Source organism: Rattus rattus, chromosome 3 (genome assembly GCF_011064425.1).
Source record: "Rattus rattus isolate New Zealand chromosome 3, Rrattus_CSIRO_v1, whole genome shotgun sequence".
Taxonomy (NCBI): Eukaryota; Metazoa; Chordata; class Mammalia; order Rodentia; family Muridae; genus Rattus; species Rattus rattus.
In genome coordinates, this window is record NC_046156.1 from 37,759,045 (window position 1) to 37,774,632 (window position 15,588).

The 15,588-nt window shown below is 48.8% G+C and overlaps 1 protein-coding gene across 1 annotated transcript in view; it reads right to left on the reverse strand.

Moving 5' to 3' along the window:
* Abca4 (ATP binding cassette subfamily A member 4) overlaps positions 1 to 14,674 on the reverse strand; it is a 133,359-nt gene extending 118,685 nt beyond the window's left edge. The window contains exons 1-4 of the mRNA XM_032896643.1: positions 14,609 to 14,674; positions 6,759 to 6,852; positions 5,442 to 5,583; positions 4,311 to 4,450 (exon numbers count right to left, since the gene is read on the reverse strand). Of these exons, the coding sequence (XP_032752534.1) occupies positions 4,311 to 4,450; positions 5,442 to 5,583; positions 6,759 to 6,852; positions 14,609 to 14,674 (442 nt within the window). The remainder of the gene's footprint in view (positions 1 to 4,310; positions 4,451 to 5,441; positions 5,584 to 6,758; positions 6,853 to 14,608) is intronic.
* Positions 14,675 to 15,588: the final 914 nt, after the last annotated feature.

The following is a 15,588-nucleotide window of genomic DNA, read 5'->3' on the forward strand; positions in this document are numbered from 1 at the left end:
GGTACCATGTTCAATCTTTGTGTTCCTTCCCTTTGGGTAACCCAGAGTCTGCCATTTTCCCAGCAGCTCTGTCTGTTCTACTACCTCTGGGGTGTCAGTTCAACTGCTCTCCTGTAGTTACTCCTTTAGACATAGACTTGCAGGCCCTCACTGTAATTCTGCACACAGTAGAGCGCATGCATGTGCACACACAAACATGCACATGCAGGCATGCATGGGTGTTTTTTTTCTCTCTCCTTCTTTTACATCCCTTGTTCTACCTAGCCTTATTAGGAACACAGAGGTATGACCTCAAGGTCATTCTCATATATTCTCTCTCCTCTCCTCTCCTCTCTCTCTCTCCTCTCCTCTCCTCTCCTCTCCTCTCCCTCCTCTCCTCTCCTCTCCTCTCTTCTCCTCTCCACTCCTCTCCTTTTTTCTCTTTCACTCAGCATTAGGGCCTGACATAGTATCAAGGCCTCAATAAATGTCTGTTAAATGACTCCAGGCACTCAATAAATACCTGTGCTCTTATCCTGAGAGTGAAACTCCATTCAGCTGTTTATTTTTAGTTATTCTTTAACACACTGAGCTGCCGTGGCCTACAAACACCTTGGGAGAAGGGGCGAGACAGAGAGTCATTTTTGTCTGAGTATCATACAACTGTGGCCTGGCCGGGTCAGGGGTGGGGTTGGAGGAGAAGGGCACACCTGAGGAGGGTGTGGGGGCTATCCTGCCAGCAGAGTGTGGGGCCCAGGGTCTGAGTGACAGGGCGATACCAGACAAGCCCTTCATTAGATTCCTGAGGGAGAGTGTGAAGCGGGGAGGTGGAGAGGGGTTGCTGGGGAAAGAAAACTACATTTTCATTTAAAATGTGGTTCTACTTGTTCTCCGCCCTGGGAAGATTGGAGGCTGAGGGTCGGGGCGGAGGGTTGCTCAGGGTGAGGCTTCGGGAAGAAGGGTTTAGAGATGAGACCTCAGAGCTGGCTGGGGATGGGGGCTAGTCTGTCTGCAGCTGGTGGCTCCCCATTAATCCTCCCCTGCAGAGAATGCAGCCCTACAGGTTTGCTGTGAGAGGGAAGTGCTGTCTGGGTCAGCACAGGAACACTTTCCCAGGAGACAGGAGCCCCACAGGCAAAAGCCTCGGTGAGGTGACTGCAGCTGTCCATCCAACCCAGACTGAGATCTTTCCTCATGGTAACTTCAGATTTCAGTGTTCACCTTGACCAAAACCCACAACCTCCTCCTCCTGCTGTCTCAACTAGACATCAGTGCCTGGCCCAAAAATTTTCCCGAGACCATGTCATTTTACTTAGCTATGGTCCATGGACCCCTGTTAGTTTCTGTCCCCAACTTCTGGGGAGTCTTGGAAGGCTCTCCTGACCCTGTCCCCCAGCCAAGCTCTCTTTAGGAGATTCCCCCATAGCCGGAGAGCCTGCAGAAATATCCACTAGCCTGCCCAGTCCCCCTCAAGTCCTGTATTTTTGGCTTAGAAAGTAGTAATTTGGTTTCTCCTAGACAGCGCAGCAACCACAGAGAACTTCTGCTTAGAATGAGTTCTCTTCCACTCCCTACAGCAAGACTCAATTTCACAGTCAGACACTTCAATGCTAAGTCCGGTTGATGGCAGACCCTCCCGAATGAAGGGAGGAGAGTCACCCTGAGATCAAGACAGTGGCTTTCTAGCTGTATCTACTTGCTTAGCCTTGGACAAAACATCTTCACGGCTGGCACATCCGTCCCTCTGACTTCTTACTACTAAACAGCAAATATGAAGTAGACATTCTTGACTCATGCTTATAACTCCAGCGCTTTGGAGGCCGGGGCAGGAGGATTGCCATAAGTTCTAGACAAGTCTGAGCTGTACAAGTTCTAGGCTGTCTAAGCTAAGCATGGACTTGTCTCAGAAATTAGATAGATTGACAAATTGACAGACAGCAAGACAGACAGACAGACAGACAGACAGACAGAAGATGGTAGATTATACATGGATGGATGGATAGATAGATAGATAGATAGATAGATAGATAGATAGATAGATAGATAGATGGATGGATGGATGGATGGATGGATGGATGGATGGATGGAAGGATGGAGTGGATGGATGGGTGGATGGATGGGTGGATGGACAGATGGATGGATGGATGGGATAGGTAGGTAGATAGAAAGGCAGGCAGGCAGGCAGGTAGGTAGGTAAGTAGACAGGAAATGCTAGCTGTTCCTACCTTTTAGAGTCTTTGAGACTTCAGCTCACTGAAATAAGTACTTTTTCAGAAGAGCAAAGACTACTGTAGATATTTATAGTCTAGGCTGTAGAAACGATGACCAGCAATATGTACTCTACGGCTTTGTAAGTAACTTGAATGTAACTAAGCAATGGTGACACAGCAGTCTGAACATACTCCTGGTCCAGGCTGCAAAGGCAGAAAGATGGGAGGGGCCAGATTGTTTCCAGTCTTTCCCCCTCCTGACTCCCCATGTTCTCAAAGCCCTCTGCTTCCCCATATGGTGAAGGGCATCATCGTCTACCACCGTCTCTAGGGGCAGCATCTGTCTGTCTATTCCCCAAAGACGAGGCCAGTGTGTGACTCACAGTAGGAGCCGAGTGTGTGCTGAGGGTGAAGGAGCTGTACCACAAGCTCAGGTGAGGAGGGCTGGCTCACACGCCGCCGTAACTCACTGTAGCTAGGATAAAACTGCCCTATCTGTCCGCTCTCGCCCCTTGGCTTCCCATGTTGTCCTTCCCTTGTCTCTGTCATCCTCTAAGGACAATCTTTAGTGTTACCAGCTCTGTCTTAGGAACTCACATCTTTCTACAGCTCCTGCTGCCTCCTGAACTCTATTGTTGAAGTGTCTTTCCCCACTAGTGGGCATTGCTTGAAAGACACCCTCTACCCACAGGGGTGTGGCAACTCCTCAGGGATTCCTGGAGCTCTACCTCCTCACAGCCTCTGGATCACAACTGCCACAGCAGCTGGTCCCCGGATGTCTAAGTGGAGCTGACACACCCATGCAGTGCTCAAGGAAGACTTTTAAGATCTGGTGCTGTTTTCTCTGTTGGTTTTTGTTTGCCTCCTGTTTTCCCCCTGAGACTGTGGGACATTTCTGCCTCTCCTCTTTGCTGTTCCTCAGTCTAAGAGGCTCTCCCGCCTGGATGTCTGATTCATTACTTAATTATTTAATTAATTTTGTTTTTTTGAGACAGATTTCTCTGTGTAGCCCTCTGGTTGCCCTGAATTCTCTCTGTAGACTGGACCAGCCTGAAACTCACAGAGATCTGCCTGCCTCTGCCTCCTGAGCTCTGGGACTACAGGCATGAGCCACCACCGCCTAGCCTTATCTGTCTATTTATTTTAATTTGCACTGACATTTTGCCTTCATATTTGCCTGTATGAGGTCATCAGATGCCCCAGAACTGGAGTTACAGGCCACTGTGAGCTGCCTAATAGGTGCTGGGAATTGAACCAGCGTCCTCTGGAGGAGCAGCCAGTGCTCTTAACCACGGAACTGTCTCTCCATGTCTGGGATGTCTTGCTATCAGATCACAGCTGATTCCTCATTTCCATCACCTCTTCTTCACAGACACTGTTCTCTCCTCTCCATTTCATCACATCCACCTCTGACTGACTCTCTTTGACATCCTAAATTCAAACACTCTGACTGCGGCCATCAGTCCTTCCATCTCGCCCTTTTTTTCATCAGTTAAACAGGATCCTAGAAGCCACCATGGGCAGACTACTGGCTGCCCCATGCATTTCAATCACCCCACCCCAACCCCCACCCCTGCTAATCCTGGTGTTAATAGCTTCTCACAAAAGCTCGATGCAGCCCAGACAAAATGCACACAGTACAACTTTTGCCTTTTGTTGCTAGGGTCTCCTTGATTTTCTGTAGTTCTTCCTTACAGTTCATCCACCTTACATTCTGTTCTCAACAGACAAACCTGCTTCGTTCTGGATGCTAAATATTGTTGGAAATGTACCTTAAAATGCCTTTGTGTGTGTTTGTGAGGTTTGCTCGCATGTGCGTGGGCATGTGCATGCGTGTGTGCATGTGTCTGAGTGAATGCAGAGTGAATGCCATGGCATGCATGTAAAGGTCAAAGGACAACTGCTTATTGTTCTCTGGTGTGTAAGACAGGCTAGCTACCCTACAAGCTTCTGAGGATCCCTATGTCAGCTTTCCACATCACCACAGGAATGCTGGGATTATAGGCATGTGTCTCTGGCTTCTTTCCCCGTGGAATCTCACCACTCTTTACTAGATCTCAGTTTCTGGTACACTAGACTCTAGAGACAAGAACAGACTGGGAACACTGACACCCAGGTTACCTGTAAATCTCTCAGGGTGAGTCCGCAGGGTGTCCATGAGCTGAGATAAGGTACGGAGCTCTGTCCAAACCCGGCCAAGACGCTGGACCTCCGGTGTGTCCATGAAGAGCTCTTGAAAATCTCGATATAGTCTTGCCAAGCTGTCGAAAGGAAAAATATATTTCTATTCATAATTTTAAAAAATATTTTTAATATTTATAATTTTAAACAAAAAATGTATAAACAAGTAGCTATCATTTTCATAATAATATGCTAATAGTCTTGTGTTATTTTTTTAAGTTGTTGCTTGACCTAGCATAGCTCCATTGATGGATTTATGATTCTAACACCGATAGAGATGATGAGTAATTTGCTCAGAATTCAAATTGGGGCAGGGCAAGGTCACCTTAAACCCCATTCTCTCAGGGTCTGTTGTTCTGAGGGTGTTTGTAGACCAGTGCGTCTTCCCAATTCTCTGACCGCTCACCACCCCCTCGCCGAGATGAGACCTCACACCATGCTGTATCCCCAGGGTCCTCCTTATGTGTACCCATCAAGGCAGATTGGACTGTGAGAAAGAAGATGGGCAACTGGATGTTTAGTTTTCTGGGCTAAAAAATGCACCATGTAAGCCACGTCCTAAGATTCTACCTCTTGAGATACCAATAACAGTTTCAGAAGACTTGGGATTCATTATTTTCTTCCAAGCAGTAAGCTTCACATTGTAAATCTGACTTTGTGTTTCCTTGCAATGGTCCTTGACATTCTTCATAGGCCTTAGATGACTAAAGAAGGCGTTGGAGGAGAGAGAGAAGGCTACAGGTAGCCTACAGGAGAGGATGAAGGAAGGAACATAGTCTTTCCTCCTAAGCAGATGGATGATCACAAGAGGACACTGGGTAGCTAGGGCTGCTGTCAGATTCTGGGTCACCCCTTGGGCATAAAGATGAAGAATTCACGTCTATGTGGCTAAGTTTGAAGGTTTCCCCAGGTGTTTGGCTGTTAGTAGACTATTCCAGGTCGAAAGCTGCCCCTACCCGACACTTTTAGAGCCCCCCAATTCTTCAGGGGGTACACACACTCCCACATGGGAGGAGAACGGAAGGGGACACAAGTTCCTCCCTGTAGGTTAGTTAGGATCTTGGCACTTACATGGAATTATTATAGTTTGATACAGTTCCGGGAGATTCTCCAGGGGTGGGGTTTTGAAAACAAGGGTTGTTCATATTGCAGAAAATCCCCTGGAGCCATGGTAACATTCCTGCCGAAGGCATCGCCTTGTTGGGAAAGTGGCCTTAAGACAGGAAATGAAAACAAGAAGGAGTTAGTCACAGAGGCCAACAGACCAGGAGCACAGACTCTTAGACGCTGTGCCTCTCCCCCCATTTACAAAGCAGGAACATCTAATATAGTTTAGGCCCTGTGTCAGGTACTGGAGCTCCGTGGCAGATAAGGACACAGACTAACGGTCTCCTAGAGCAGTACTTCTCAACCTGTGGGTCACGACCCCTTTGCGGGAAATGACCTTTTCACAGGGGTCGCCCAAGACCATTGAAAAACACAGATATTTATGTTATGATTCATACTAGTATCAAAATTACCATTATGAGGTATGAATGAAAATAATTTTATGGTTTTGGGGGGAGATTGTTACCACAACATGAGGAATTATATTAAAGGGTCACAGCATTAGGAAGGCTATGTCCTGTTCTAGAAGCTTAGGTGGACATGTGGAAGGGGAACCGAGGCTAAAAATTAAACTTCTGGAGGAAAATACAGAAGTGGGCTCGGGGTGGTTCAGAGGAAAGGCCTGTGAGTTCTTTGCATAGGCTTGGATGGTGGCTGTGCATCCTGGGAGTGACAGAAGGAAGCAAGGGTTTGTTGGGCAGGAGGTTGACTGAGAAATGGGGTTGGAAACGACAGCTCGGGGAACTCAGCCACTCTCATGACTCTTGATTCTTCCATGCTAGCAGCCTAGAAGGACAAGACACATCCTGGCCAGAAAACACAGGGAACCTTCCAAACATGCTACTGTACAAAACAGGCACTCATGGCGCTCACAGATGCTCTAGGGTATGATAGTTATTAAGTGTAATTCTGTGTGCTGTTCCTTTTCACTGTCCCCTCTCTCTTCATCATGGGAAACAAATCCCCTAACAAATCAGTCATCATGAAACACAGATCTAAATTTGCAATATAGGTAAGTTTAGACTAACAACAGTCAAAAAATAATGATATATACAGGGCAGTGCTCGATTCCCAGAACTGACAAACAGAAGAAATTAATAAGCAAATAGTACACTCTTCCCATGCTCCACTACAAGCAGGCTTGGTTCGCTGCACACGTTTAAAGACACTAGAATTTGTACATCACTGAGGGACCTGGTTTATACCAGATGTGATGCCCCCATTCCCACCCAAGAGCTTCCAAAAGGGAAAGATGACCAGGCCTTCTGGGGTCATACTCACATTCATGTTGACTGTAGAGGGGGTTGGCATTCCTTAGCCAGATTAACACCAAAAACAAAGACAAAGGCCACACGAGTTCCACTACAAAGCGAATCTGGAAAAGGGAGAGTAAAAACAGAAAGAGCAAAAATGGTAAGAAATGCAGGGAGATCTATAGCCAGAGAAGGCAGGCCTTCCTCTGTGCACTGTCTGAGCACCAGGACTGGGCTGTGGCACAATCACAGCCCACGTAACTCCAGGCAACCCCAGATCACATATCCCACAGTGGCCCCCCCATCACAGTCATGATGGAGCCGAAAAAGCCCCGTTATTTTCTTAACGTTGTAGTGTCTGTGGTGACCTCACATCACACACAGTTACAGCACATGCAATTATGTACAGCCATGACGGTAATGATAACGTGACCGTTGCATGTTTACCCATTTACTGTGTTTAAATCATCAGTTGAGAGGGAATGTCTATTCATAACAAACTAACAGAAACCAGAAGCTTGAAGCAAAGTGTGTTGGCACATATCTGTAACAGCCGTGCTTGGGAGGCTGAAGCAGGAGTTCAAGGCCAGCCCGGAAGACATAGCAACGTTGAGACTACCCTGTCTCAGAAACAAATTTAAGAAGTTAACTGTAAAACCAGCAGCATCCCTCCCGAATCTTGTCTTCATTGTCTCTCCCTTGCATCATTTTGTCTTGGTCTTACCTTAATCTTGTGTTTATTATGGCTCTAGGAGCAATAGACTACACTATTCACAGACACATAGCCTTAGCGCTATGTCGACTGATTGTATAGGAGGTCGTGATGTAAATAGGTTTGTGTCAGTACACTTGACAATGTGCAAAGGGTGGTGAAATGTTCTAATAAGGCATTCCCTAGAATTCTTATTGCTAAAAAGTAGCCTGACTACCTAAAGGACTTCCTTCTTTGCTCCTCCTACACTGCCTACTGCCTGATTCACTACATCAGCCAGATTCTGCGTCCATCTGCATCTGCCTGTGTCTAGTCCTGAAAATAACATTGACACAAGGCTGCCATGAGAGACCTCAGGTTCCGGGGTTTGGCAAATAGGACTGTACGAAGTGAATGAATGCTAATTCTTTTTTCTCCTCTCTCTGTTTTGGTCTTTCAAGACAAGGTTTCTCTGTGTAGGCCTGACTGTCCTAGAACTTTCCCTGTAGACCAGTCTGGCCTCCAACTCACAGAGATCCACCTGCCTCTGCCACCCGAGTGCTAGGACTGAAGACCACGGCGCCATCCCCACCACCACCTGGCTAAGGACACAGATTGTGATAAGCTCTTGTGTAATGCAGGTACCTCAGACAGTAAACATCTCATGATCTCTCATTCTGTGGGTAATCAAACAGATCTGCAGAGGTCAGGTGACTTGTACTGTCAAAACAGGAAGCAGAATCCAGCCTCCTGCCTCCAGGGCCACACTATTCCTACCCTTTCCCACTGTTTTGCCTTCTGGTGCATGGTAGACCTTGCCTGAAGGTGGCCATTGAATAAATGAATGAACTAGGGAGCAAATGACTCTGAAATACTGTGCCCCAAAACAAAGTCAACAGAAATTCAGTTGGTCAACATTTATTTTTCCTTCAATCAGGTCTGTCGTTTAAGGTAAGCAGAAATACGGCTGTGGTTCCTCCTCCCTTCCCACAACCCAAAGAAGCTGGTCTGAACCTGTCACAGAAGGTTGGTAGACAGAGACTCTTGGTTCAGAGTCAGAGTTCTCCCAACTTAGAAAGGACAGGCGCTTGAAATTGGCGCTGCTCTCATCCCTGCATGGTGAGAGGGCTGAGATGAGGAATTGTGAAGACAAGGGAGAGAAGCTGAATTGGGGAACTAGACGTGAACTAGGGAATTAGGAATGAAGAGACATCCCAGCAGGTAGAGGCTCCATAAATGTTTGACAAACCCATGTGCTGCTTAAAACAACTCCAAAGAAACAAAAACACCTAGGAGTCTGCTGGCAGCCATGTTCTAACGTATATGAAATTTGGTGGTAGGTAATCGATCACATGTTGAGGGAAAACAAAAATGTTTACAGGTACATGGTCACGTTTTAAAGACGCTACTCAGCACATAACTAGGGAGGACAGGTCGGAGGAAGCACACATACAAATACACGGAACAATAGGCTTCTCTCAAGGTGCCCAGTTTCCAGGGCTCTCCCATACATTTTCCTGCAAGGTTACAAAACACCAGTATTGGGCAATTCCCACCTGGCGGTTAAGGAGACTGCCCCAGGAATACTTTCGAGCAATTAAGATTGCTGGTAATTGTCCACAGGAAAGGCACATCCCGAGATCCTCCCCGGCCTAACCCCTGCCTGATACTATCTATCCTGGTTCCTAGACCAACACTCTCAGCCACATCTGTCCTCCACTGTGACCCCACACAAGGGAGGAGTCACAGGAAGTTCGCATCAGCTTTCTCTGGAATGCGTGAGTCTCAGTCAAGATGGGCCTAGGATGCTTCTCCGGGACGCTGGAGTTGACACAGGGACTCAGGCCATCGACAGTCTGAAGAGTTTATAACACACTGCACCCCACAAAGGCACGCATAGCAGCTCCCCCTCCCCCATTCCAGATCATCCTGTAAGGGTGGTGGGGGAACGGGTTTGGCAAGATAGCACCCTGACAGGTGCGAGCGCTGAAACCGGAAGTTGCTCTCAGTGTCTTCTCCAAGGAGATGAGACAACCGGTCCAGAGACTGCACACGACTCCTTCCGAGACAACTGCTTGTCATGTTGGCTCTCCCTCAAAGCTTGCATGCCTATGTGCTGTGTCTGCCTGTGAGTCAAATGGGATGCTAAATGCCATCTGGGAATGTGAGGATTTGGGTTTCAACCACACTCAGGCTTGCTTAGTTTCTGACTCTCAGTTTTCTCATCTGTGAAATGGGCATGTTGTTTTGTCCTGTAGTGTCCAATAAGAATTAATAACTGGCTACTCTGGGGCCAAGTACTGTAGTTTATGACACTGGGAAACTCTCTGAACCTCTCCATGTCAAGGGACTCACCGGTCAAAAAGGGGGATACCAGGCCCTGTCTCCCAGAGCAGTTGTCATCACGAACTACTTTATCATGCCCAAAGCACAGCCTGACACACAAGACCTTTTATTATTGTCTCACAGAGTCACTGCAAGGGCCACAGGAGCACAGTGACAGCAGGTTACAGACAGACGAGGCAAGAGGCACAAGGAAAATTAACAGCAGCCTCTCGGCCCCTCCCCCATCTCAGCATAGCCGGCCATCTTTAAGAAGCAGGGGGTGGGCGGGGGAGTGAGGAGTTGATGCTGCATTCACAGGCCACTCTGCACCAAGATTACCTGCCATTTTTTTTCTCCACCCAGCACAGGCAGGTGGGTCCTCCCAGCAGCCTCTTCCCCTCCCCCAGAATCAGTACCACCAGCCCAGCAGGGCATTACCCTGGCCGCTCAAGTGTGCACAGGCATGCCCGAGGGAGAAATTCCACGTTATAATAAAAAACACGTCTCCAGAGTCCCCTTCCCCACTTTAAACACGTCTGCAACTTTAATTAAGCCCAGTCCAAGCTCAGAAGCCCCCCCCTGTGGAATGTTTCTTAAACTAAACTGGTATTTCCTTGCCCTCCCTTTTCCCCTCCCCCACCTCTTTGCCATTCAGCCTATGTGGGGGAGGAAAGGTTCCTGGTCAGGGCAGAGTTGTGCTTGTCTTAAAACAGCCAGTGAGGTTTTCTTCCTTCCCTCTCTGTTTTCAATTTAAAAGAGAGGTAGTCAGAGCTCGACTCAAACCTGGCCCGATGCCGCCCAGAGCCTGGCACCCTCACAGCTGGTGCCAGCTTCCCTGTACTGCCATGCTCTCCCCCCTAATGCTGAGCCAGCACTAAAGGCCACAGCAGTACCAAGCACACGCCTCTAGGGTTTAGGACATGAACTCTGCCCCCTCCTCCCTTTTTGTGAGACAGGCTTTCACTGTGTAGCCCTGCCTAACCTGGACCTCACCCTGTAAACCTCTGACTCTCCAGCTCTGGGATTAAAGGCATCAGCCACCACCACCACCACCACCACCACCACCACCACCACCACCACCACCACCACCACAACCACCACCTGGCTGTGAACTCCTGTTTTTATGAGTCCTCAGGCCTTCACCACACATCCTGTCATTGCAAGCAAGGACCTAGGGACTCCAAGGGATTCTGGGATTTGTATGCTCAGAGGGAAGAAAAACTGGTGCTAATCTGCTTTGCAAACCCTCTCAACCAGCATGGGCAGATATGATCTTGGACAGTGCCTTTGGGAGGCGGGGGTTAAGATCCTGAGAACCCCCTCTGAACTCCAGAGCCCCTCCCCCACTCCATCCACTACCAATTCCCACTTCTGCTCAGGAATCACATGGCAGCTTCCTTCTGCCTGACACATTCCACCGGGGCAAGGGCTGTGCTCCGTCTCCTTCAGGCAGGGAGACGTGCCCTCAGGCTGCAGATGCAGTAGTAGTTACATTTACTGCCCTGGTCTGCGATAAATTAATTATCCAGTCATTCTCTCTTTGTGGTATCTGTGACTAGTCTGTTAGTCCAGGCAGTGGAGTTTGAGGTCACGTTTGCTATCTGGAAGTCACACATTGTTTAAATCCCAGGTCCAACCCATCCTAACTCTGACAAACCCTCAGTCTCTTCATTGGTACCCACAGGGATGACTGAAGCCTGCAGTATTGGTACCCACAGGGATGACTGAAGCCCACAGTATTGGTACCCACAGGGATGACTGAAGCCTGCAGTATTGGTACCCACAGGGATGACTGAAGCCCACAGTATTGGTACCCACAGGGATGACTGAAGCCCGTAGTATTGGTACCCACAGGGATCACTGAATCCTGCAGTATTGGTACCCACAGGGATGACTGAAGCCCGTAGTATTGGTACCCACAGGGATGACTGAAGCCCGCAGTACTGGTACCCACAGGGATGACTGAAGCCCGTAGTATTGGTACCCACAGGGATGACTGAAGCCCGCAGTATTGGTACCCACAGGGATGACTGAAGCCCGTAGTATTGGTACCCACAGGGATCACTGAAGCCCGCAGTATTGGTACCCACAGCGATGACTGAAACCTCTCGGTCTTTACTGCGATGGTTAAATGGTGTAACTAATTTAGTGCAATGCCAGACACATTCTTTGTAACATCAAATAAAGGCTAACAGAAGATGGGAAGTGAAGGAGGGGCATCTCCAGGGGATGAAACAGGAGGATGGAGAGAGAACGCCATGTCTGTTCGCATTGTTCTCTGCTCATAATAGTAAGCACCTAAAACATAAAACTTGAGGAATGGCTGAGTTATGGGTCGGTCATGCCGCACTTTCTGCAGTCACCATTTCCTGCATGCGGATCCTTCTGGAAGATCCGAATGCCTTGAAAGGAGCCACAGACCCCCTCATAGAGCTACTGGGGGTTTAGAAAAATGTTCTCACTTTACCCAGACATCCTGGATACATTGGCTATCTCGAGGGACAGGGGAGAGCTCAGTTTCCGGGCCACGAAGGTGATAGATAGCACACACGGGTGGGTGCCCAGGCTTAAGTGAGACAGTGTGAATGACTCCATCCCCTGGGGAGCACACAATGTGGAGGAAAGCCCCATCCCCCCCGGCAGGAATCCACTTGTCAATGCCAGGGAAAGGCTCAGTTTCCTGAGTCAGTTCTGTCTCTGGAAGCCGCAGTCATGGTGCTAGAGGAGGGGCGGGGAGGAGATGCGGGAGGTGGGGTGGGCATATTGGATTTCCCTGGCAATCTACGGAGTATTTGCACCCTGGCAGCAGAAACTGAATGGTCTCATCTATCATTGGGAACTTAGCTCCTGGCACACTGCCTGGTGACTATTATTTCTTGACCGAATGAATGGCTGAACGGGATGAAGTTAACAATGAGTCTTGCTCAGGTTTTGACAGCGTTTTCATTCAGGAAGGGGAATTTCTGGAAGGGGTTGAGCCTTTGGTTACTGTTAGCACTTGGTCCCTGGGGGTCCCAAATAACCTCGAGGCTAATTTGAAATGACACCAGTCTGAACAGAGAAAAGCAGCCAGCCGTAGGACAATGGTGTCCAGTGGGTGAGCTCAAAACTGGAGTGTGGCTCCGCCACCTTCACATAACCTCAGAGTTTTCCTCTCCTCTCCTGGCTGCCAATTGTGTACATAGCTGACGCAGCCCCATGCGCATCTCTATACTGCCTAAGGCTCGTGCACAGGTCTTCACACGCCCCGCCCCACCACTTGGTTCCATTTCTTCCCTTACATCCCCCTTGATACCCAGGAGAGGCCTATTCTACCAACAGAAACCTACCGCAAACCATCCTCTTGCCCGGAGCCTGGCTCCTTCCCTGTCCTCTTCATGAGGCTCAGCTTCCTTTTCTCTTGTTTATGTGTGTGTCGAATGCATAATGCATGTGTGTGCACGTGTGTGTTAGGCTGCATTTGTGTGCAGAGGCCAGAGTTCAACAACAGATATCTTCCTCAATCCTGGGCCCCATAATTTAATCTCAGCCCTCCCCACTTCACACAGCAACCCTCCCCCTTCCCCCATCAGCTCCTTAAGCCTTTTCTTGTTTTTAAGAACTCTGCAGAGCTCTGGGACAGCTATTCTGTCCTAATTTCCCTTTTTTCTTTCTTCCTCCTCCTCTCCTTTTTTTCTCTTTCTGTCTCTTTCTGTGTTTCTGTCTATGTCTGTCTCTCTGTCTCTCTGTCTGTCTCTGTCTCTGTCTCTCTGTCTGTCTCTGTCTGTCTCTCTGTGTCTCTGTGTCTCTGTCTCTGACTCTCTCTGTGTCTCTGTCTCTGTCTCTCTGTCTCTCTCTGTGTCTCTGTCTCTGTCTCTCTCTGTGTCTCTGTCTCTGTGTCTCTGTCTCTGTCTCTCTCTCTCTCTGTCTCCCCCCACCCCCAGCAGGATCTCATGCATCCCAGACTGGCTTTGAACTCATTGTATAACCAAGGATGACCTTGAATTTCTGATCCTTTTGTCAGGTGCCACACCCAGTCTATATGGTGCGGGGGATGGACTCCAAGGCTCAGTGCGTGCTCAGCAAGCACTCTACCAACCGAAGAAGATTCTCCACCCTATTTCTTTATGGATATGAATTGTTCCTTTTCCCTTCACAGAAAAACTATAGAGGAACCATTTACAACAACTCTGGAGGGGCTCTGATCTCCTGTAGCTCACACCAGCATTTCTCCAGGGATACTTGGCCTACATTACTTTACATTACTCTGGATTCTCAAAACGTACTTCAGGTTTTCCCAGCTGTCATAGAAACCAGTTCAGAGGGAATTTACACCTTTAAACCCTTAGTCCAGTCCGGCCATATCTGATCACAGAAGAGGTTTGGGGAAAATCTGTCATTAATAACACTTACTGAACCTGTAGCACAGTTGGAAGATGCAAAATTATTTTTCCACAGAACAGAATTGTGGTCAACGAAACTGTGACTTCTCTGGGAATTACATCCCAGTTCCAGGAACACCAACGTGTGAAGACACCCCCCACAATCTAGTGTCAAAGAAAATTGCTCTTATTGAACTGCAAGGCCTGTTAAAGCTTTCTTGTTTTCCTTTGAGAGTTTGCTTGTTTTTCAGGGATTGGGACGCTTCCATTGTGTGGTGAGAGTGGGACCAGCAGGTGTCAAAGCCGAGGGGTGGGGAGCAGCAGTGGATTCCTATGCAGGGCAGGGGACAGAATAGTTTTCATATAGTCAAGGACAAGAGAAGGGTGTCACCCTGTGGGAGGGCACCTGGTCACTGAGCAGCTAAAGGTGGCCTCAGAACTAAAGGGCAAACTAGCTCTCCTCTCAGCCTCTCCTCCCACTCCCCTGCACCCCGGTTTTACCTTTTGCCTTTTCCTCAGAGTCCAGTTCTTCCAAAGCAAAAGCTGTATCTGTCTGAGGAAGCCCATGCTGGACCACCCAGCACCGGGGGATCACCCCAGCTGGGGCTCAGGCAAGCACCGGACACAAAGGCCACTGGGACCGCGTCCAGCTCAGACTGCTGTGTCCTTCTGGTGATTAAAGGCTGCATTCCCCCCTTCAAACATAATCCCTTCTAATTACCTGTAAGCCCTTTGTCAGGGAAAGGAGGCAGGCTTCGGTTCTTTTTAGAGGGAGAAAAGCCCTACATACACAAGTGCAGGGTACGGAGGGTACTGACATGGGTCGTTCAACGGGAAGCCAAGTGCTTCAGGTACCCTCCTCCATCTGACATCAGAGGGGCTCCCGCGGCTTCTGAGGAAGGTGCTCCGGATATCTCTGGATTTTAGGTTTGGGACAGTCCCTTCGCATACCTAGAGGCTGGACACTTGCCTCCCAGGGCTCTAACACAGGACAGGATCCTGATTTCCCTGCTTCTCCTTAATGAGGGAAAGCTAAAGTAACCGTTCTCTTTCTGCCCTTTGCTTTGCCCTATAATACCTTCAAGTCTAATCAACCAATCCTGGCTGCTTGGAATACTCCATCCTCAGCAGGACGGTAGCCAAGTCTGCCACAGGCTCCAGCATCGTGCTTGTGGGCAGTCTAGCTCCGCGGGGGTGGGGGTGGGGGTGTTGCTAGACAGATCGACCGCGGGGGTGGGGGTGGGGGTGTTGCTAGACAGATAGACCACTGGGCAATACAGCTGTGATTCCAAAGACCCCCAAAGATGTCTCCCTGGTACTTCCCCATGGAAGTTTTGTCCCTGCCTCCTCAAATCTCAGGAATATTTTCTCTTTGAAAAGCCCTAGACATTAAGACCTCTGTAGGGTGGAAGGACAACCAGGGATGGATGCTCTGTTTGTAAATATGGGGCCTGACGTCAGATAAGCTAAGAATGCAGAGG